Source organism: Gambusia affinis, linkage group LG10 (assembly GCF_019740435.1).
Source record: "Gambusia affinis linkage group LG10, SWU_Gaff_1.0, whole genome shotgun sequence".
NCBI lineage: Eukaryota > Metazoa > Chordata > Actinopteri > Cyprinodontiformes > Poeciliidae > Gambusia > Gambusia affinis.
In genome coordinates this window covers 9289105-9310724 of record NC_057877.1, presented here as the reverse complement: position 1 = coordinate 9310724, position 21620 = coordinate 9289105, and the positions used below count along the sequence as shown (strand labels likewise).

The 21620-nt window shown below is 40.7% G+C and overlaps 1 protein-coding gene and 1 long non-coding RNA gene across 2 annotated transcripts in view; one reads left to right on the top strand and one right to left on the bottom strand.

The window, feature by feature from the left end:
- On the bottom strand, positions 1-4044 carry LOC122838434. Its single transcript, XR_006371892.1, has 3 exons — positions 3789-4044; positions 3564-3710; positions 1-1446 (listed from the first exon to the last, which is right to left on the bottom strand). It is a non-coding gene; the product is annotated as an uncharacterized LOC122838434 (long non-coding RNA).
- ncanb (neurocan b) overlaps positions 1-13555 on the top strand; it is a 153099-nt gene extending 139544 nt beyond the window's left edge. Inside the window, exons 15-16 of the mRNA XM_044129077.1 lie at positions 6356-6538; positions 7801-13555. Of these exons, the coding sequence (XP_043985012.1) occupies positions 6356-6538; positions 7801-7946 (329 nt within the window). The 3' untranslated portion in view covers positions 7947-13555. The remainder of the gene's footprint in view (positions 1-6355; positions 6539-7800) is intronic.
- The last annotated feature ends 8065 nt before the right edge of the window (positions 13556-21620 follow it).

Here is a 21620-nt window from a genome sequence, read left to right as displayed (position 1 = left end):
GCCTGGGGCTGCAGTACGAAGCAGCACTCAGCAGGATGGAAGGGAAATTCATCAAATTTAAAGAGTGAGACTGAGGAGCAGGGGCTGAGCAAGACGGATACAGTGGAAACAACTCTGCTCCTCTGCTCAGTTTGAGACTTAAAAGTGCAATTATGACGTATAAAAAAAAAATATAAAAAGGTGAGCAAAAGTTCTTCAGAGAATTAGTTTGAATGTAAATCAGTTCAGAAGTGTTCCAGCCACTCTACTGTTAAACCTCAGGGATTGATAAAAGAAGAAAAACGAAAACCTTAAGATGATTATGAACACCCTGACAGTGTCATGCTTTACATTACACACATCTCCCGTATGGAGGAAGAGATTACCTCTGAGCCTCTTCAATCAGGACATGCTCAGCTCTTCAGAGTCTCCCTAACTGCGTTCGCATCATCCTCTTTCATTGACATTAGGTAGCTTTCAGCACACTGCTCATAAATTATTCTTATAAAGCTTGGTCTTCATAGACAACAGAGCAAACATATTAATTAGTTTGCCCCTTTGTGAACTTGCTGTCACCTGTTGAGGTTTCTCTTTGTGCTACAGCCAGAAAACTGCAGCTAATTTGCTTACAGGACGCATTTATGATCAAAGGCTGAGACACTGACACATGAGCCTTCTTCTCTTAGCGACAACTTCCACACCGCAGGTTGTTTATTTGTCAGTGCGACCAGGAAGCACTAACAAAGGAAACGTGGGTGAAAGATCTTTGACGTTTTGTCCAGCCTGTACCAGTGAATTTCAGTCATCAGTCAATTTCTCTTTGACTGATCTTTAAAACAAAAATTAACTGGTTGTTTTAAAACACTAGGCTTTATGGTAATGGAGATGAGAAACCAAAAAACACAAATAGATCTACAACTGATTAAAAGTTTTGCTAAGGATGTCGCAGTAAAGAGCTTTAAAGGAGAAAGCTCAGCCCTCTTTTAGACAGCCACTATGATAATTTAACCAAATGAAGTCTGCTTCTCCGAAACACAGAGAGCGTTCCTTCTGTCGCTGACGTAACGTAGAGCCCTCCGGAGGCGGTCCTGCTCTATTTCAGAATAAGCGCAGAGCTATTTCCTTCACAAAGAAGGTGTTGCACCACCTCTGAAGCACACTGTCACAAGTCCCCAGCATCCGGCCCACCTCTGACCTCAATCAGTCACTTGAAATCGGCAGAATCTTTTCATCTTCCCGCTACTCCCCGCCGTCAGCCCCTTCTTCACTCCAAGTAACCCCGTGCACTGTCTTGTCCGATCAGTGGAGTTTGTCAGCGCCACGCTGCGAGTTCCCTGCCGGATTTCTAATTACCCCCACTCAGGTGATCTGTTTGTCTTCTCATCACATGAACCTATCAGACGTTGATCGGCCACCTGGGAGACAGTAGAGGAGGCTCATCTCGCAGCCGGCAATGATTTCTTCTTCCTGTTTAACTCAGAAGAGGAAAGAGATTGAAATGAGTAACATATATACACACAGGCTCCTCACAAAACCGTCTGTTTAGATGCTGTTCAAATACCGAGCCTCATTAGTGATCTACTTGTTGAAACTGGGAAAATTGTTTACCTTTGGGTTACGTTTTCATTACAAATACATAATATTACGTTGCAAAACTTGATGTCAGATTCTACATTTTGCATTTTTGCAGAATAGATAGAGTGTGTTAACATATTTTAGTAAAAGTATGCTCTTATTGACATTTTTACTATGGCAGTAATGCACCACTAATTAGCATTTTTGAGGAAGATTGGAAAACTAGACCTATTACAGGTTAGGCTGTGCAGTTTAATTTGGAGAGCCTGCCCGGCAAATCTCAGTCATTTGCTTTGAGCTCTTTCATCAAAAAATAAAAAACAAAAAAATGTGACGGGGATTCACCTTCAGAGGACATGCAGTCTGAAATTATTACACTTTTGATGGATTATTGTGCGCTAAAGGTTGGAAGCTGAATTTGCATGGTGTCCTGTGCTATTGCTGTGAGCCCTCCATAGTTCTTCAGCTCCTTTTGTTTTTTACCCTCTTTTTCTAAAAATTTCCATGACCCAAAAGTCCAAAGAAAAGCAAAGTGGCACAAATGACAACTGGGATATGACTGCAAAGAATCATTAAAGGTGGGAAACCAGAACGTGGCTGTTTATGTACATTGTGCGGCTGAGCAATTAGTATCTCTGGTGGGGCTGCAGAGATCTGCAGCTCAGGTGGGAGAATGTTGCGCATTAAACAAACGTGGCATTGGTGGAAAAGTGGCCAGAAGAAATCCACTACTTAAAAAAACTTCTATTTAGTCTATTTCAGCTTGCCAAAAGCCACTCTGTGTTGGACTCTCACAAGAATCTAAGAATATCTTTAAAAGTTTGAGGGGTCTGAAAATGTTTGCAGGACACACTAAGATTTTTGTGTTTCTTCAGTATTTTTGGTTCTAGTGCAAGTATCGTAGTACAGTTGAAATGAGGCAAAACTAACTTACAAGCAACTTTTCAGCAAGATATAGGACATTGTATTATGTCAGTAATTTCTTAATGGTGACGAAAAGTTACAGTTAAATAATCTGCCAGTGAAACTAGTACTTTTTCATCAATATCGAAGAAGTATTCAGTTAAAACAATCTCAATTTCTTTCTAAAAAGTTACTTTGGACTTACACTAGATTCTAAACCAAAAACACTTTAAGGTTGTGTGTTTTTGCAATGTGTATTTGGCGTTTGTGTTTGCTCTAAGAAAGATTCATACGTTCATCTAGCGAAGGAAAAATGCTCAAAACTTCACAGAGATGATAAGAGCATTATAGGAGAATGGCTCAGACCTACTCTGGATTGGGGAGGGTTTTTTTTGTTTGTTTGGGGTTTTTTTTAAAAATTGCTTTGTATCTCTGCGTTTTAGCAGCGCTGTACAAATGAAACCATCATCTCTCATTTGCTCCCAGCAGCCTGTCACCTGCAACATTCGCAAAGACAAGCATTTAGCATTTTGGTCTTTAGTAGCAAAAAAGTGAATCTGTCCACATGAAGCTCTTCCACGTGAGCTTCTCTCTCTCTCTCTCCTGGTTGAAAATGCACACATGCAGCCGCTTTACATCTCTCTCGTTTTTCCCTGTCGTGATTGTCAGTGGGTGTGCAGACGCTTTGAGGCCGTAAAGGAGCGCTGAGAGGGCCCAGCATCAAGCTGTCTGCAGCTCTTCGCATTCCTCCGCCTCACACTGACAACCCCCCCGCTACACAGGAATAAAGGCGCAAATAATCCCTCTGTAGCTGCTCACAGCATGAATAAACACATCCAACGTATGCAACTTTTAGAAAACATAAACAAATGTGTCTAGGTAAGCTTTATGAAGTGTAAATTTATTTATTTTTTTTGTATTATTTAAATGCATGTACAATTCCTGAACACAAGAGGAAAATGGATAAAATAGTCTACGTAATCCTGCAGTTTCCCGGTGTATGCCTGCGCCTCCGGTGTGCCGCTACATTGTGAACAACTGGTTTTTTTTTGTGTGTGTGTGTGTGTGTGGATTTTTTTGGTGTAGATCTTTTCATTCTGACTTACAGAGTTTGACATCCAGGGCTTTATGCTGCAAAGACCTTTTCTGACTTTAAAAGTGCTCCTTGAAATCTCTGCTTTGGTTGCTTCTTCTGGGTTTAGTGACATTTTCTTTCATCCATCTTTCAGTGTAGCTGACTTGTCTTGCCATCACTGCAAAATAAAAAAAAGAAAGAAAGAAAAAACAAACTCCACGTGGGGAAAAGGCTTGTAGGCAAAAGACAAAACTACCTTTTAGCTATCCGTCTTTGTTGACTCAGGGATTTTCCTGCGTCAAAAAGAGTCTGATTTTCCCCTCCCTTCTTCTTTCACAGCCCATTAAACGGTAAATGCGGCATTAGGATTTCCATATGAATTAATGATATCGCTTCGCCTTTTAGAGGGTGTTGAATCATCCACGTTGGGAAAACTTACAAAGATATTCTGATTGCATATTTGGTTGTTCCTGAGATGCACGAATAAAGTTCACGGAAAAAATCGGCGGTAGTTTGACAGTCAGACAGTATCGGAAGTGAAAGCCACATTTATTGGCACCATGCCGCATTTAAAGGTAACGTAACGCGAAGAACGCCTGAAAATATATTAATCTTTTATTGCAGCAGCAAAGTCGCGCGTGAACAATTTATAAAACGGAACGTTTAATTTGAGCACATTTCTTCACTGGAGGAAAATCCCGTCTTCTAGAAGGGATTGTTTTGAGCAGAATCACTGGTGGCGCCTGCTCTAATAATCCATTAGAAATGAAAGTAAAGCATTTTCATTTTATACTTGCATTTATTCATTTATGACTAATTAGTAGCCCTCCGTTTCTCTGGGCTATAAATATGACACGACTCAGGACATTTCTCATCACCACTGATCACCAAGGCAGATGACATATATTGTGTTTGTCTTGCCAGTGACCAGGATGTTAGGTGAGGTAAAGAAAAATCTCCAAAACTCACAGTTGGTGAATTCCACCAAAAAACTGAAAAATGCATATGAGTACCTATTAGCCTACAGATGTATGATACTTTGATAAGTTAATGATTCAAAAAGTGTAAACAAGCCAACACAAAAGTGGATCAACAAGTCCAAGCAAAAGTTACTGGAGAAAACTGAATGCTGTCCTATGGAAGAGTGGTTGTTGTGCAGAGTATTAACAACAAAGGTACCAAAAGCTTTGATGACACACAAAAAAAAACTATTTAACGTTTGATTTTTCTCACTTATTGAATAAATGAAGTCGATTTAATAATACAATTTCTTTTTTCTGTCTAAATGCATGTTTTTAATGTCTTCTTTATATTATTTATCTATTAGTGATCTTCAGTACTTTGTTTCAGGTGCAGCTGGTGTTAACAGCGCTACGTAAAGTTGCTGTTGTTGATGGTGATGACTTTTTTGTGCAATTCTACCTAAAAAGAAATGCAGTTCAGGATTAGTAGGAAATAAAACCGTACCACTGGGATTAGTTCAGAACAGACCCTGAATGTCCATCAGGAATATTTAGTTAAGATCTACTTGTGAGCTGTGTTTGCATTTGCTTTTAAGTAAAGCTAATGCTTAAAAGCTAATGCAGTGTAACCGACTAATCTCTGTTACTCTACAAGTAACAGAGATTATTCCACATTAAATGTAAAGCAGGTGACAGCTGAGTGTCAGCTTTGTGACTACTAACCAGACAGTCTCAGCCCGTCCAGCATTACTGCAGGAGACTGTTGGAGTGCTTCCCTGTGGCTTTCCCATCCTGTCAGTCTCTGCACAGCGTGTCGGTCCTCTCTCCTGCAGCTTCTGTAAACATTTTCCTTATCCTCGCTCCTCTCCTCATATGTCGAAATTGCATTTTTACCTTGACAGGCGCCCACTCACACTCAGTCTTACACTGACTTTGCTGTCCTGTAGAAACGAAATCCAGATTATGATGTTTGCAATGGGGTAATACTCTAGGAAAACTCTAAGCCAAAGTCTGAATGTGTGTCCCGCGTGCGTCCTTAAATTTGGGATTTTGTAGGGATGATGAACCCATATGATCCAGCACATTTTTTAAATTATTATTTTATATCTTAAAGGTATTAAAATTTGTTTTCTTGTTTTTCTACTGCTCTAAATGACAGAGAGTGCTCACTCATCAAAAATGGAATGGGTGTATAAAGCATTACAGCTGCTGCACATCAACAACATCTAAACAATTTTTGGTCGCTAAGTTATTCAGATTATTGATTTTAGCTGTTAAACCTATAAGGTAGTTCTAGTTTTAGCACTATAAGGTACATAAATGTTCAAATGAGCTAAAAGAATAATTTCCAATAAATAACAATCGAAAGTTTAACGATTTTAGCACAACAGTAATTTTAGTAAATTTTACTATAACTAGATTCTAGCCAATAACATTGGGGGTTAGCAAGGTAAATGTTCGTTTTTGCAATATGATTTATCTGTATAACGTTTTGCTATATGATCTGTTTTAGTTTATAGTTATCAGGTTTGTTTTTTTCTTTCTCAAATGTGTTTGCGAAGTGACTTTTTCACTTCTCCTAATCCTTCTGAGCTTTAAATGCTGCAAAGAAAATCCATGTTTATATGTTGTTCAACATTTGTGCGCATCAGCATTGGCTCACGGTCTTTTGAAGGCATCAGTGAGCATGTACGTAATCCTGGCATAAATCGGCTGCTCCGTTTTAAGCCCGGCTTGATGTTTTTGAAACTGATTAATCCAGGACCTTCGAGCTCGGCTCAGTCAGGCCCAGCTGTCTTTTGTTCGTCCTGGATTCCCCTGCTCTCAACTTGTCCTCTTTGTGCCCCTTGTGTCTCTCCAGTGCTTTGCGGCGCCCCTCCCAGCGTGGACAATGCCTTTCTAATTGGTCGGAAGCGTTCCCACTACGACGTCCACTCCATAGTGCGCTACCAGTGCGGCGACGGCTTCCTGCAGCGCCATGTTCCCACTGCTAAGTGTCGCGCCAACGGCAAGTGGGACCGACCCAAAATCATCTGCATAAGATGTGAGTTTCTCGCAGCACGGTTCTCACAGACGTTACTTAAAGCTGCACTTTCGTTTGTTTTATTTTTAGCACGTTCCCCGCCACGGGTCCCGAACATCGAACCTACATTAGCAGCCCTGAGGCTCGGCTGTCACTGTGAGCGTTGTGGCTCGCCAGCCCTGCTCTCATTATTAATAATTGCAAGCAAAAACATTACTGTGGCTGTGGCCTGAATTAATTCCCCTGGCCTTGCTCAGAAGTGATTGGGTATCCTTTTGAAGTGCGTTATGCTCAAGGTTGTTGTTTTTTTTTTCTCTTCCCTTTAAAAACATGTTTTACAACAGGTTCAGACTCAATGCAATAGAATATATGTGTGCTGAAAGGGAAAATGTTCAGCCTTTTTTTACTCTGTATTTTGCATGTTCACGATGCAAAACACAGGAGTAAAACAGTCAGGTACTCGCTCATCCATCTTAGACCCTTTCACATTCTGTTATAAGCACTGTGTTCAATGTGTTTCCATGGGATTTTAGGTGACACACCATAACACAGTAACATCACGGTGAAAAAAAGATTTTAGAAACGCGTGTTTGTTTTTCAACAAGCAAAATCTCTAGAGTTAAAGTTGACTCTCAGGTTACACAGGAAGCAGAACGCCTTTCCTCTTCAAGAGGACACATGAGGAGCAAGATTCGCTTTAATATTCTACAAGCCGAGGCTCGCGTTTCACGTAGCTCTGCTCAGAGAGTGACAGTAATGATGAATACTAAAATATTGTAGCTTCTGTTCGAACTGATAAAGACGCCATTGCTTCTTCTGACTCCTAATCTGTGGAAGCGGGCTGTTTTGACGCGCCGCAAGTTATAAAATTGGTAAGCGTTCATCGCAGATGACATGTCGGACTGATACGATTTGGCACCGCACCCTGGGACGAGCTCTCACGGCGGAGGATGGTAGTGGGTGGCTATCTCGGCGCGCCTTTGCTAGAGACGCCTGGTCCACACAGTGTGAGATTAAACAGATAACCCCTCAGTGTTTCAGACACTCTGCACGGAGAATGGGACGTTCTGACCTGGCTGCTCTTTGATCCCCTCTCCCTTGCGTCCCACCTGGTTCCATCTGCCTTCGACAATCCACCTGAAAGCCTGTGATGTTCCCCCTGGGATGCATGTCTGTCTAAAAGGTTTTTCTTTTTTTTTTTTTTTAACTCTAGAACTCTACTTTAATAAATCACACTGTTTTTTTTTTCTCTCTCTCTCTCTCTCTCTCTCTTGTTTCGCCAGCTCGGCGGGCCCATCGTTACCGACGCCACCACCACAAGGCGAGGAGGGAGCGCAGGAAGCACAAGCGGCATGGCCACAGAGAGGGGGGACACCACGGAGGGGAGCTCAACCAAGGCCACAACCACGCTCAACCACGTTTTTTCTGAACCAAAAAACACAAGAAAAAAAATTGCCACCCTCATTTTTTTCTTTTTTTTTCTTCTGTGCTGCAACCTGCAGCTTGCCCGTCTCCCCGTCGTCCTCATTTCCCCAAATACCACTTCAAACTCTCAGCCCATGAACTCCCGGCCCCACTTTCTGTTCTGCCCTTACTCCCACCTCCTCACCCCCTGGTGCACAGAGGCAACCTGCTTATTAGTCCCCTCTGAGGCCTGCCAATGTGCTGCCAGGTGTTGCCAGGACTCTAACAACCACATTGACATCCCTTCTTCTTCCTTTTCTTTGTTTCGTTTTTGGGCTCCAGCTCTTTTGTCTGTCCTCTACCCTCTCACATGATCCAGTTACTCTCCCTTTGAGCTCAGCCCTTGACCTGGTTTTTTTTTGTTTTGTTTTTTGAGAACGAAAAGAAGAAAAAAAAAACATTTTTAGTTTGAGTATGGACTTTCTTTGGCGAGAAGTGGTTTTAGTATGAACTGTAAATAGGGGTGACATCACTGAAAATGCCGTATCAAAGTCAGACGAGTCAATGGGAGTCGTCGTGATATTGACTTGAGCCTTTTGTCTATCGAACAGTTATTTTTTACAAATGCTCTGTGTTTATCTCCTGATCCTGCTGCTTTTCGGTTTGCCCCTTTGTAAGACTCTGCTGCAGACTCGCAGCGCCGCCGCTGCGTCGTTCTGATACAGATTTCGCTGATTTTTCAACCAGAGGCGGTTGTAATTGAGTTATTTGATTGTTAGCGTTGTATTTTTCTTGTCAGTGTGAGACAGTTGCTTTAGATCAGATGATGAAAGCCCAGAGGAAAAATGGATAATGGCTCCGATTTCTGGCTCGCCTAAATAAATCATCTGAGCCATCTCGAACGGTTGAAGGTGTGCCAACACCTCCTCTCCCCACCCACTCCCTATCACTTCCAGGGTTAACCTGCACATTTGATACCGATTGTCTCAACTCAGCTCAAAGCTTCCACATTTGTTTTCTGTTGTCATAACGAAGGGGAAGTAGAACGGCGAGGGTCTTAAGATTTAGACAGTTTTCCTGCTCCATGTAAAGATATCTTGAGTCACTGTGATTTCATCTGCTGAACTTAAGTGAACTTAACTTGAGCTAACATTTAAATGAGTAACTAAAATCCCAGCAGCACAGCAGCACTGAGTTTCAGTGAAAAGTTTTCAAACGCTCGTCGTGCCAGGAATATCACTGTAATATGGATTTAGTATGAAAATATGATACAACAATTAGTTGCACAAGTAAAAATGTCCAGTGGATTTTCTTGTCCAGATCACCTAAACTAGCTTCAGCGATTTAACAGTCGCACTGAGACGACGGCAAATCCGTTTGGATGTTCAGAGAAAATGATAAACCAACTCGTGTTCAAGCTTTACATAATGACAAATCTGCTGGAAACCCTGCAGATGTGGTTAAGACGGAAATCATGATTCATATTTTTTTTAAAGGACTTGGCTAAGCAGATTCTTCGTTAGCTACTGGGTTTGGTTGCTGCAAAGCAAAGCAGAAACACTGTGACGCTTTTGAATTATTGCTTTATTCATCACAAGTTACACAATTGTCGCATCGCTCTACATGATCACATTTTACGTTTGTCGTTCAGCCCCATTGTACAAATAAATGAATAAATAGACGACTTCCTCCAAATTACTTTAATTTAGCTCAAGTCACAAGCGAGCTCAAACTTGGAAAGGTTTTGGGGTTTTTTTTACAGAATAGTGGTAAAGCATATTTCCATCTGTCTGATAAGTTGGTTTTTGATGCAACCAACTTATCAGACAGATTTTCCTGAGTGTTTTGTGTAAGAAACCATCACATGTTTCATCAAAGTAAATACATCCATTCTCCATTTGTTTTTTTGTTTTTTTCTTCTCTTTCTTTATAATCAATCTTCAAACACATTGATATGATATAACCTTTTTTTTTAAGGCTTAAGGATGAGGTGGATTTCTGGATCACCAGTAAAATTCACTGCAGTCCTGTTTCTTGTGTTGACTTTCCTACTGACATGTACTTAGTGTTGCTCTAGCAACTAAAATAACAAAAAAGTGAAGATAGATCCAACATGATTTTATCAGATAAGCTATATATCGCATTAAATTGTTTAATAATATTTGTTTTTATCGATTGTCAGTAAAATTATCCCACCCAACAGCAGATTGAGTTGAACAGACATGACCAACACAGACAAATACTGAATGATGTGAAGCCATTTGTCAGAGCTGCACTGACTGACTGGGGTCCAACATCATCACAGGGAATAAGAAGCTGTATCGTCGAGTGTAGGAACTCAGCGTTCATGTGTTTTTACGATACGAAGGAGTGATGAGTCCGTTGTTGACGATGGAAAGGGTCAGTGAGGTTAAGGCTTGCTCTGTCTGGGTCAGACAGAAACTCCCACCTGAAGATGGCCGCGCCGCGTGTTGTGCTTTAAAGAGGAGATTGAGGTGGACTGAAAAAAAAAATAGAAGAACGCTTTGCTCTGTCTTCTCTCAGCTTTACTGTCCAGATAAATCGTTGCTCTTCTTTTCAAAGCCGACCCTCGAGGTTTGTGCTTGTGGGATTATGACCCTCATTCCGGCATGTCTGGCTTTGATGTTTCTTTATCCTTTGCTGGATCTTTTTTCTTACTCCTTTAGTACCTATGTGCTTTTGAAGGATTCATCCATCTTTGCCGATCCACTTTCCTCTTCTTTTTTCTTTTTTACAATTTTAGTTTGAACAGAATGTTAATGTTTTCAGTACTATAGCTTCTACCTGGAGTTGCATGGATCAGAATTTTGAGCCTGATTTTTTTTTATTTTTTTTATTGGGGCTTTTTGTAAAACTAGTCCTTACAGATCCTGACTTAAGCTGATTTTAGGGGTTTTTTGTACAGAGAAAAGAGGAAGACATGCAGTAAGTGGTAAAACTAAGCTGCACTGATCACTGTAGCCTCAGCATATGGTGCCTGTGCTCTGCCACTAGGCCATGTAGTGGTTGTCTTTTGTATCCTTATATTAGCAAAAAGGGCAGTTAGCATGGCTATCGTTGCAAAAACATGCCTGTGTCTGAAGGTATATTTGTTGTATAACTTTGTCATTCTACAGAGACAGGAGTGGAAAGCTCACAAGGATGAGAACAGCTTTATGCGACTTTATGTTGAATGTCTTCCTCTGGCTCGCTTTCTTGCAGCCTGGATTTACCACGGACTTCTCTCAATGTGTCTTGGAAAAAATAGATCTTAAACAGCTTCTTACATTTCTGAGCATCATTTTAACCACGTTAAATAACCTAAAATTAGCTTTCAGTCTTCTTTGCTCAGTTGCATCCTGACTGCTTCAGTACCGCACATTCCTCAGTCAGAATAAGATGAGATTTTTCAGTTTCCAAACTCTTGTTCACTGGTCCGTCCCAGTCGGCCTCCGGATGATTTTCTCTACGTGCTACGTGTTATGAGCAGCGTTAAGGCGAAGTCTGCTATTTGCAGATAATATCTTTGCCTTTGTTTGTCTCCTCTCACCTTGGCTAGGACAACAACAGTAATCTTACACCTTTGTATCAGTTCAATTAATCTCCTGCATGCCTAATTTACAAGCTGCATTATCAGCCCAACCGCAGAGCTGCCATGACAGGGGAAGGGTAATGCTGATGGACAGTCAGAGGAGGGTACATGGTGGCTGTCACAGCCATCAAACCCCTGTTGCTCTGCAGATGTCAGGCTGCTTTCTCTCCACCCTGCCCCCCTGTCGCTCCTGTAAAATAGATTGACCATGGGTGGGTGAATAAAAGAGCAGACAGAAGACCCTCTCACTGCAGACTTGATGCTGAGAGACAGGGTAATTACAGCTGGGTAGAGGTTCGACCGTGTGACGAGACCTAAAAAATAATGCGATAAAGTGGTAAGAAACTGAGTTGAGCGTTGAGCCGAAAATCCACGAGGCAAAGCACGTTGAAGAAACCAAAACCAACGTGACTAAAGCGGATCGTTTTGTGACACAGAAACAGACCATGGTGTCCTCACGCAGAGATGCCCTCTTTTAAATCCAGCCATCGATGTTTCTCACAGGAATACAAACAAAAACGTTTCACCTCAAACATGTTAAATGAGCTCAAACACACACACACACGCACGCACGCACACCCACAAACACCAGTTCCTCCTCTGACTTCAAACACAGTGTTTGGTTCCTTTCAAAATCCTCCTTTTAATCTTCCTCACTCCCACTCGGCTCGCCTTTCCTCTCCGGGCCTCCTACAGTCGGAGGCCTGAGGGCAGACAAACACGAAGCCACCAAACCTTATCATTGCAAATCATAATCAGAACATTGAGCTTGTTAAGATGTTTCGGCCAGCTGTCTCTCAGGTTAGAGGCGGGAGCGACTCCTTGGGGGAGCCGGTGGGTCTGTTTCTGCTCGTTGAGTCGAAGAGAGGTGTGAAAAGTTTACTAATCAGCTCGATTTTCAGTATTTAGCTCTTTGAGATGTGGTTAAATATGGAGGGATTTTAACAAAAGGTCCGTCTGAATAAATCACGCAAAGATGTAGAGGGTCAGTTAAAAGACGGGCTTACGCGCCACCTTGTCTGTTAGTCAAGAAGCAGCCTGAAGGAGGCGCATGCAATAAAAACAGTCGTTAATGACAGCATGATAACAGCGATGCAGTGGCTGCCGTCCTCCTTCGGTTGCACACAGACAGACTATTGATTTCATGATTAGGCAGTCTGTCTTGTGCTCTTATTAAGTCTGTCAATGGCATCGACGGCGCAATCGCATCGACAGACTGCTGAGTGTTTTCTAAATGACAGGAAAACAGACACAGTTCTCTTCGCGCTCATTGTTTTCACGGGTTTCCGTTTTCATTCCGAACTCTCTTTCACTCTCATTTCATTCTCCGGGCCTTTCCCCTTGTGGTATCTGTACAGCATTACACCGCTGAAACTGAGTTGAGACGATTTATCACTGTCAGGAAAGCGGGACGGATGGATGAAAGGAAACGTGTTCCTGCAGCTGAGTGAGACTGACTGAGACAAACGCAGTGCAGGAACCGGTGACAGATGTTTCCCTCTCTTTCCTCCGTTACATATCTCCTCACGCGTTACTCTCCTCCTTTCCTTGCGATCCATTTATACTCTGGGTGTGTTTGTTTGTTGCTTAGCCCCTCTGGGCCGCATTCACACAGCCGGTGAAAACTCCCCCCGAATCCCAGCTCCATCTGATTTATTTTTATTTTTTTTCTCTCTTTCTTGCACACAGCCACAAACACGCACCCTCACACACACTGCTGCTGCTGTTGTGAAACTGCTGCAATAGGTACACAGAGGCGCTTTGGTCAACACTGGCACTGCAGGAGAGCCAGAAGCAAAGCTGGGCATTTACAATACAGACTAACTTCATTGTTGGCTCTGTTCCCTCAGCTTGCAGGTTTCTACGGTGAACACAAATGCAATATATAAAAGACTGAAGCTGCCGTTGCATATGGCTGTGTGAATGTGGCTCAAAAGTACTTATTGATATTTATCAGTGTATGTTCTTAATTCTAGTACTGTTATTGTATTATATTCTTTACAAGACAAATGATCATTAAAGGAAACCCTTGTTTGGATCCATCACCTGTTTGCCTGGACTCATTGTTTGATTTTGTGAAGTTATTTCAAAGCCATTATGAGACCAAGTCACTTATTATACAGCGCAGAAAAATAAGAAATAATAAAATATTAACTGCGACAGACTGGCGACCTGTCCAGGGTGTACGCTGCCTCTCGCCCGGGACGCAGCTGGAGATAGGCACCAGCAACCCTCCCGACCCCATTAGGGAAGAAGGGTGTTCAGATAATGGATGGATGGATGGATGGATGGATAAAATATTAATATTATAAATAAGTCAAAGCCCTTTTCTTTAGCTGGAGCAGAGATTTATAATTTAAAAAAAACTGAAATCAATGCAACTTATATTTTTTTAACAGGGAACCTTTTTTCCCAATTGTTTTTTGGTTGCACAATTAAACGGTAAATTGCCTGTAGAGTGATTTATCTAGTCTATGGACCTCTGAAGCACTTTGCACCATATTTAGGCTTTCAGCGCCACAATTATTGGTGCTCTAAAACAATTCCTTTAAATTAAATTCAATAGAAGTATTTTACAATTGAGATTGGGTTGTTTGTGAGCTGATTCTAAAAGAATAAAACAGCAAATATGAAGGACGTTTTTTTAAAAGCAGTTTTCAATATCAAACTACTTTCAAAGCCCGTAGCCTAGCTTTCTAACTTATACAGCTGCGCAACAATAACATTGCTGACCTCTTTGCCTTCTCTCTCCGTGTTAGCATTGATTTTATCTGACATACTTTCAGTCTTTTTATTCCAAAACCCATTTTACGACCTCTATGTGCAGAGGAGATCCATTTCCAAATCTGGGTGAAGAGGCAAGCTATTCTCTCCTGTGCCAAGAATATTGTATGAAGAAAAATAATGCAGTTTTGCTCCTGTTTTTTCTTTTCTTTTTTTTTTTCTTTTTTTTTTTTTGACGTTCCAACAATTTCTGGCTGAAGCAAACAAAGCGGGTTGCCAAGGGCAAATCCCTCAGCAGCACAAGAAAAGCCGCGTAGGATGAAGAGCAGCAGAGACAGACAAGTGGGAGGGAGAAAAGACATGCGATAGGACGGGAAGGGGAGTTTATTTTGGCAGCAAACAGTCTGTGAATACATCTACTGTTCAGCTATGTAACCTTCAGCTCAACCTGAAGGTCCGCCACAGAGCCTTCACTTGTGAATGGATGGTTTCATCGCCTCGCAGCAATGTTTCCTGCAAAACACTCACACAGTCGTATCTTTATCTTCCGCCGTTCTCCCCGTGCCCTTTAATAGATGACTGACTCGTTCCTTTATTATTTCAAAAAACACCTGAAGACGCCGCCGTACTGGGTTCTGTTTGGATCAGACCATCAATCACACTCATTATTTCATCTCTTTAATGCCCTCCCCCCCTCGGTTCTGGCCGGCTGAGCGGGCGATTTCAGCCCAGCATGGCGAGTTTCTGTGCACAACGCTCATTAGCGTTGCTTAACGGGAATTTTCTCTCAATCTCTCCCTTTCGAAATGACCTTCAGCTCTGTCCTCTGCTTCTCTGCAGCTACGAAAGACGTGTCACAACCGCTCACATCCAGGACCGCGTCGCAGCCCAGACCTCTGCAGAATCAAACGTTTTCCAACTGGTTTTTGTCACCGTGGGAAATCAAATGCACGCTCTTAACACTGCAAAATTATGCCCACACTTTGAACTTTTCCAGCTTTTGTCACATTAAAGCTACAACAAATCAGTGGGGTTTTTTAAATGTTATTATTGGTATTTTTATATGGTAGACAGGGCTGCAATTGACAGAGTTTGGATCTCTGGACCAAATCCAACTTTGTTTCCTCAGTGACAGATTTTTCTTCTAGTCCTGCAAATTACAAAAAAAACTGACCAGGTTTAAGGTCCGTGGCTCCTGTCCAAATAAAAAAATATACATATATTTAAATGATATTTGCATTTATCATTTCTAAAATGTTTTAAAAATATCTTTCTTCAACCATAAAAACAAAGATCAAAACTAATATAGGCAGGCCTGTACATGTTAACATAATGCAGTAAACAAATAAGAAATATGCTGTCTTACATTGTTGAATAACATCCAAACAAACTATACCGTGTGTGGTTGTAATATTACAAAATGTGGGAAATGAGAAGTATTCATACATGTAAGGCATTGTAATCACATTTAGGAGCAGCATGCAACAGAAACCCCTGCAGAGCGTCGCTCTTCCCAACTGAATTTTCTCACAATACGCCATGCAAATATATGCTTAAATACCCAAAACGTGCAGTGCTTCTTGTTGTGTAAGTCGGGGAGGAGTAGATGAATTAGAGAGCTGGAAAGACTGCTTTTCATAACCTTGTTCTTGGATCAATATCGGGCTCATCTGGCAGGCGTGGCGAATCAATGTGGATCGCTGGTATTATCCTACATTATTGCCTAATGGCGCTGCCAGAGTTCAAGAAGATTATTATAATCAACATTGGCTTTAGCGCCTGACAGTCACTAACTCTCTGCCGACACCTCAATAGGTTCTGTTTTTAATCTCTTGAAGGCTGCACTCAAAATGAGGAAAAAAAGAACGAGAAACACCCAGAGACTTGCACAAATCTGCTTATCCAGATCCAAAAAGACAATCTGCTTCCTTCTTCCGTTTATCTTCCTAATCTTTATTGCAGTCAGGTTGTTGAATAGCTTCACCCATGAATCTGCATTTGCACCCATCTTAACGATGGAAGGCTGCAGATGGTGGAGTATCATCTCATTACTGGCTTGCTTTTTTTGTTTGTTTGTTTTTTTTTTTTTGTTTTTTTTTTTGTTTTTTGTTTTTTTGTTTTTACACAGTGATGTGCCTTTGTGTGCAGGAATCAGACAAAGAGCAAAGCCAGAAAAAGCTTCACACACCACCGGTCCAGCGTCCTGCTCTCCCAGCTGTGTGTGCACTGCTCAGTGTTTCGTTTTATGACCCCATCTGATGATCTGCAGATTTGGCTTGGCTGAGTTGGTTTTTGCAAGCTTGTCATGAGTGGCGAGAAGGTAGCTGACTTCATTTGCTCCGGTCCTGTTTGTACGTGCAGTCGTGTCTATTATTTGCATTTTGGGCGGGAGCGACCATTTTGTTTTTGTCTTTAAGTATGTTGACTTGAGATTAACAAGTTAAAAAGAAATTGTCATAACAGCAACTTTTCGGTGGCAAGTATCCAGTGGCTTAAGTGCTTTAATTTGCAGTGAAAGTAATGTCAGACAGATGTAGAGAAGAGCTCAGCACTATAAAACCTAAAGTAATAAAGCTGTTTTCATCACACATCATTCTCAAAACTACTTTTAAATACTATTAAAAAGTAAATAAATAACCTGCTGGAAATGATTACTGTAAATTGGGGTTTTTTTCTGTGCCACAGTTTGCGCATTCAGTACTGATAAATGTGTTTTTATCTTATGCAAAAAAATAAAAACTGCAGACGTAGCTGCAAAGAAAAAAAGATCAATTGTGCAATTTCACGGAAGTGAAATAAAAACAAAGGGGTGATTTTAAAAGTCAGAGTAAAACAGCATAATTGAGATGCTGTAAATGACTTTGACGTATATTGGCAATGAGACGAACAGATGAAATGAAGTTTGTAATCATAATGTGATCAGACAGTTAAATAACCAAAGTCAAATGCTTTGTTTTTTTTGCACAAACTTGACCAACAAAGTTGATTCCGATTCTGATCATGTAAACTATGGATCACATAACATGATCAGAAGCAGAAAAGTAGATCATTATGAGGATTTTAATATTATGTCGAATCCACGTTTTTAAAAAAACGATGGGAAACCTTTCCAACTCAGAAAATGAGGTTTTAAGTAAGCTCGAACATTCCTAATTCATTTTACATTTTACAGTTTGTGTTTCAGCCAGCATGGTGCCTCTCATCATCCATAATTGGTAAAGGCAGCAGCATAAACTTGCATATTTAAAGATGGAGATGTGGAGGCATGAAATCAACTAGATATCCATGTTTTGACAAAGATTAATGAAAGCATTTTGCTATGTTAAGACTGACTCTCTATCCATGTACCTATTAGTCGATCAATTAATTATATTCCGATGTTTTGTCGTTGTTCTGATGATCGGTTTTAAATTGAATGATTCAAAGTGTTTTCACGTCTAAATAGCACAAACTATTCTCAAATGTAGGCCTCAGGCACCTTCAAGTTTACTAAAAGAGAAAAGTGAACAGAGGCCAAGTGGTAAGCTGTAAATTTTTTTTGTGACTAAAAGACGATAAATTTTGGTGGTCTGTGCACTTCTGAATTTATCCAGTTTCATATTTTCTAAACAGGGCCACAATAGCTTGCTGACCAACCAATTTCTAGGGTCTGTCAGTGGTTAGATATCCAGGTCTTCTTGCGGCTGCCTCAGTTCTGAATTTCAGAGACTTCTTCTTTTTTTTTTATCGTTCTGCCTCATATTTTCCAAACAAATCTTTCTCTTTGTCCATGCAATCTCTCCTCTACACTTCCTCTTCTCCAGTGGGTCTCTGCTTCCTTTTAGATGCTATGCTGTAAATTTGCCTTACTGCGCTAAAACTCTTTATTGACCTCTTCCTTTTCCAGGGAAATAAAACCAAATCCACTCTTGAACTAAATATTTGAGTGACAGTTTGCTGCTAAAGACAGTACCCAGAGGAACAATAGATGGCCCGTATTATGATGAAAGTAAGCTACACTCCTTATCCACGGATATCAGGTCAAAACCCTTCCCATTATTTAGCCCTGGCACACTCCATTAGGATGGTTACCACTTTCAATTAACTCAACACGAACGCCTGCTTCATGCACCCCTGGCACAAGAGAAACCCCTCACAAATTGGCTAATTGCCTGTCACACAAACCCATTTCTTCCCATGCATAATATCTATCAGCAGCAGCTAACTGCGGCTGAATTATACACAGAATGCATAAGACGTTAATGGAGATCGTTTAGGGGGCAGAGTCGTTTCTTTAGCCGTGGCCCACGATGAGCTAATGGCGTTTGGTTTACTTGTGCGCTCAGTCTTAACAATGTGGCATCCTAACGTGATCTAATGTTGTGATGCAGATGTGAAGGATGTCGAGTAGGTAGCTTTTGTCATCCAAAGTATGTAGTCTGTAAGTAAATCATGGGGTCAGGCAAATTACAAAACATCCTCCAGATTTGAATATTAGAGTGATTCCCAATGGGTTCCCCACATTCTGCCCTCCATCCATCCATTGTTTTCTACCTGTACGAAACCCTCAATTTAGCTCTACAATCAGCTAAGTAGAGTGTAGAGCTCTACTTAGCTGAGTGGAGCTCAGCTGTAAACCACTCCGGCGCACACTGAAAGTCCAAAGAACTGGTCATGAACACCAACAGCAGAGTTGGGGTCAAGAGGTTCAAACAGCTACAAGGTCGGGGTCACCTTTAAATCATCCCAACGCAAAATCCCTTGTGGAATCACCTTCTCCAGATCCACAATAGGCATCTACATAAGTTTTATTTAATAAAAGGCAAATCCTCTGTTTCTTCTTACTTGTTTTTATAGGCCTTTAATTTTCCCAAGTGGCCAATCACTGAGAGACAAACAAAAACAATGGCGCTCATATAAATAATGAGTGGCACAGCGAATGACAGAGCTGATAAACCATATTACTGACAATGATGGTTTGTTTTGCCTCATTTAACTTGTTCAGTCATTCTTTTAGCCTACTTCTCTGCTGCCTGTGCACATTAATTCAAGATGTGTTCAAATTCTGCTGCTGCTGAACTAATTAGTATGCTGGTATTACAGGTAATGGAGAGGAACCCGAGGGCAGAAACAGATGGAGTGAGTAAAAACAGCGGAGGGACTTTTGGAGCTTTTCAGGAGGAAAATGAATGAAGCGGAGCAGATAAACAGGCTGAAAGGTTGTGGCTGTCAGAAAACAGCAGCCAAGGATGGATTCCTGGGGGGCGCAGGTGACATCATTTTAGGAGAAAAATCCTAGAAAGAAGCAGCTGTAATGAGTAAAGTGTGACATCTGATAAATAATAGCAATTTGAAAATGAGTAGAGGAGTGGGGTGTGTGGGGGGGGATACCCAGTATATGTATTGAATTCCTGTTTGGTCTCATCTGACCGTATGTTTGTTGTGTCCTTCTCCTGGCTTGTGGCAAACTTCTTACAGCTTTCTTTCATTTCTTAAATCATCCTCAACATTAGAAAAATACAATTTTTTTTTTTTTACAAATAACAAAACACAATGAGTTACCTGCAAGGCAGTCTCACAATCCTAATAATTGTGTCATTGAGGACACAGTGGTTCTCCCAACATTTGGCTGCACCCCTTGGCCAGCCTCGGTCATTGTGAGACTCTGTTTGCCTCCTAACTGCTCCGCCATGCAGACTTTCTCCTCTTCCTCTCCTTCTTCTTCTCTCTGGCTATTGATCCCATCCAAATCCTTTTTCCTTTCATTGTCAGAAATGGAACATCATGTTGTGCTCCAGCTATGCTCAGTAGTGTACTTGTAGAAAGCATAAGTTAGGAACAAATATACATCCCTCACCTAGAGAAACTCCTGTTATTTTTAGAAATCTAGAACAAACGCAGAAAGTATCGTCGAGTTTTAGCAGAACAAGAATCCAGAGAAACCCCTACTAGTCTGTAAATTAAGCATAACATTTTTCAAATTTCAAAAGGTGTGAATGTTTTTTTTGTGAGACACTATAAAAGAGATTTAAAAAAAGAAATTCATACAGTTACAAAATAGCATTTAATTAATGAGAACTCTAATATTCTACTCATTTAAGAAAAAGGTTTTCACTCAGTGGAACTGTTTGTTTGTTTGCTGATTTGTTTTATCCTCAATAGCAACACAAGAACATTGTACTCTTCACATATCTACTTGGCAATAAGTTGCCAGGCAAAGCCTTTGCAGATCAAGTTACATTATTGATGTAACTTGTCTATCACATTAGCTCCAGTTTGCACTTTAAATGTCAAAAACGTATTATGAATGGCACAGCAATCTGACTTTTTTTCTATACTGATGTAGCTAAATCCTTCACACATTTTAAATGCATCATTTATCAATGAAAATTTACTGTTTGTTCATTTAGTGGTTAGGACTTTATTTTTATATTGCAGTGTGAAGAGTGGGAGGAAAAAAATGTATCAATGCCATCAGGTTTTATAATCAAGGTTCTTTCCTGTTTAATAATCAGAGATTAACACAACAAGCAGCATTTTGTTTTTCCTCCCCCAGTCTTAAACTCATCACCATCGTTGGTAATGTCATTCTTCTTGACTTTTCGTGAACTTCACTGTGTTTTGTGCAGGCAGTTGCTATGACAACAGAACAGTTTTGTTCTTCTGTATTGGCAAGAAACCAGCAGCTCCCACTCTTTCAGTGCTGTCTTTGCAGCCCAGTAATCACACAATCACTGGCAAACATCACAACACGTCAATCAGAGAGACACAAGTTACTCGTATTCAAATATTTGCATCAGCCTCACCAAATCATTTTACTGATTTATGTCTTTTAGTATTTTTTTTTTCCATCAATTCTCATTAATTAGTCAAATTACCTTTGGTGATCCTCGGTGTATCCTTCTGATGAATCGTAGCAGACTGCACTGCTTTCATTGCAGCTTAAGGTTTTATTTCCGACAGTCACCTCGGAATCAGGATGCAATGAATTAAAGCAGCTGGATTTCGAAACAGTGTTAAGGAGTCGGTCAAAAACAAAAACACAGCACGTTTTGATCAATGCTGTTTATCAAGAGAGATATTAAAAGATGTCTGGTTATAAAAAGCCCTTTAACCTTTTTTGCATAATAATTGTCATGTTTAGTGTGATGGTACCTGTAACAAAAGTGACACTGTGAATGGCTAATATTTTACCTTAAAATGTGGCGAATATGAAAAAAACTTAAACTTTCTTGGATAAAAATCTTCTGCTTATTTGCAATACTTCCTGTAGTAGCAACCCCTAGTCATTGATGCATTCAGATGTTAATTTTTTTATGAAAAAAGATATGTGAAAAAAAGAAAAAAAATGCTACCAATGCATTATTTTGTTTCCACAGAGACAAAATGAGGCAAGACCAGCTC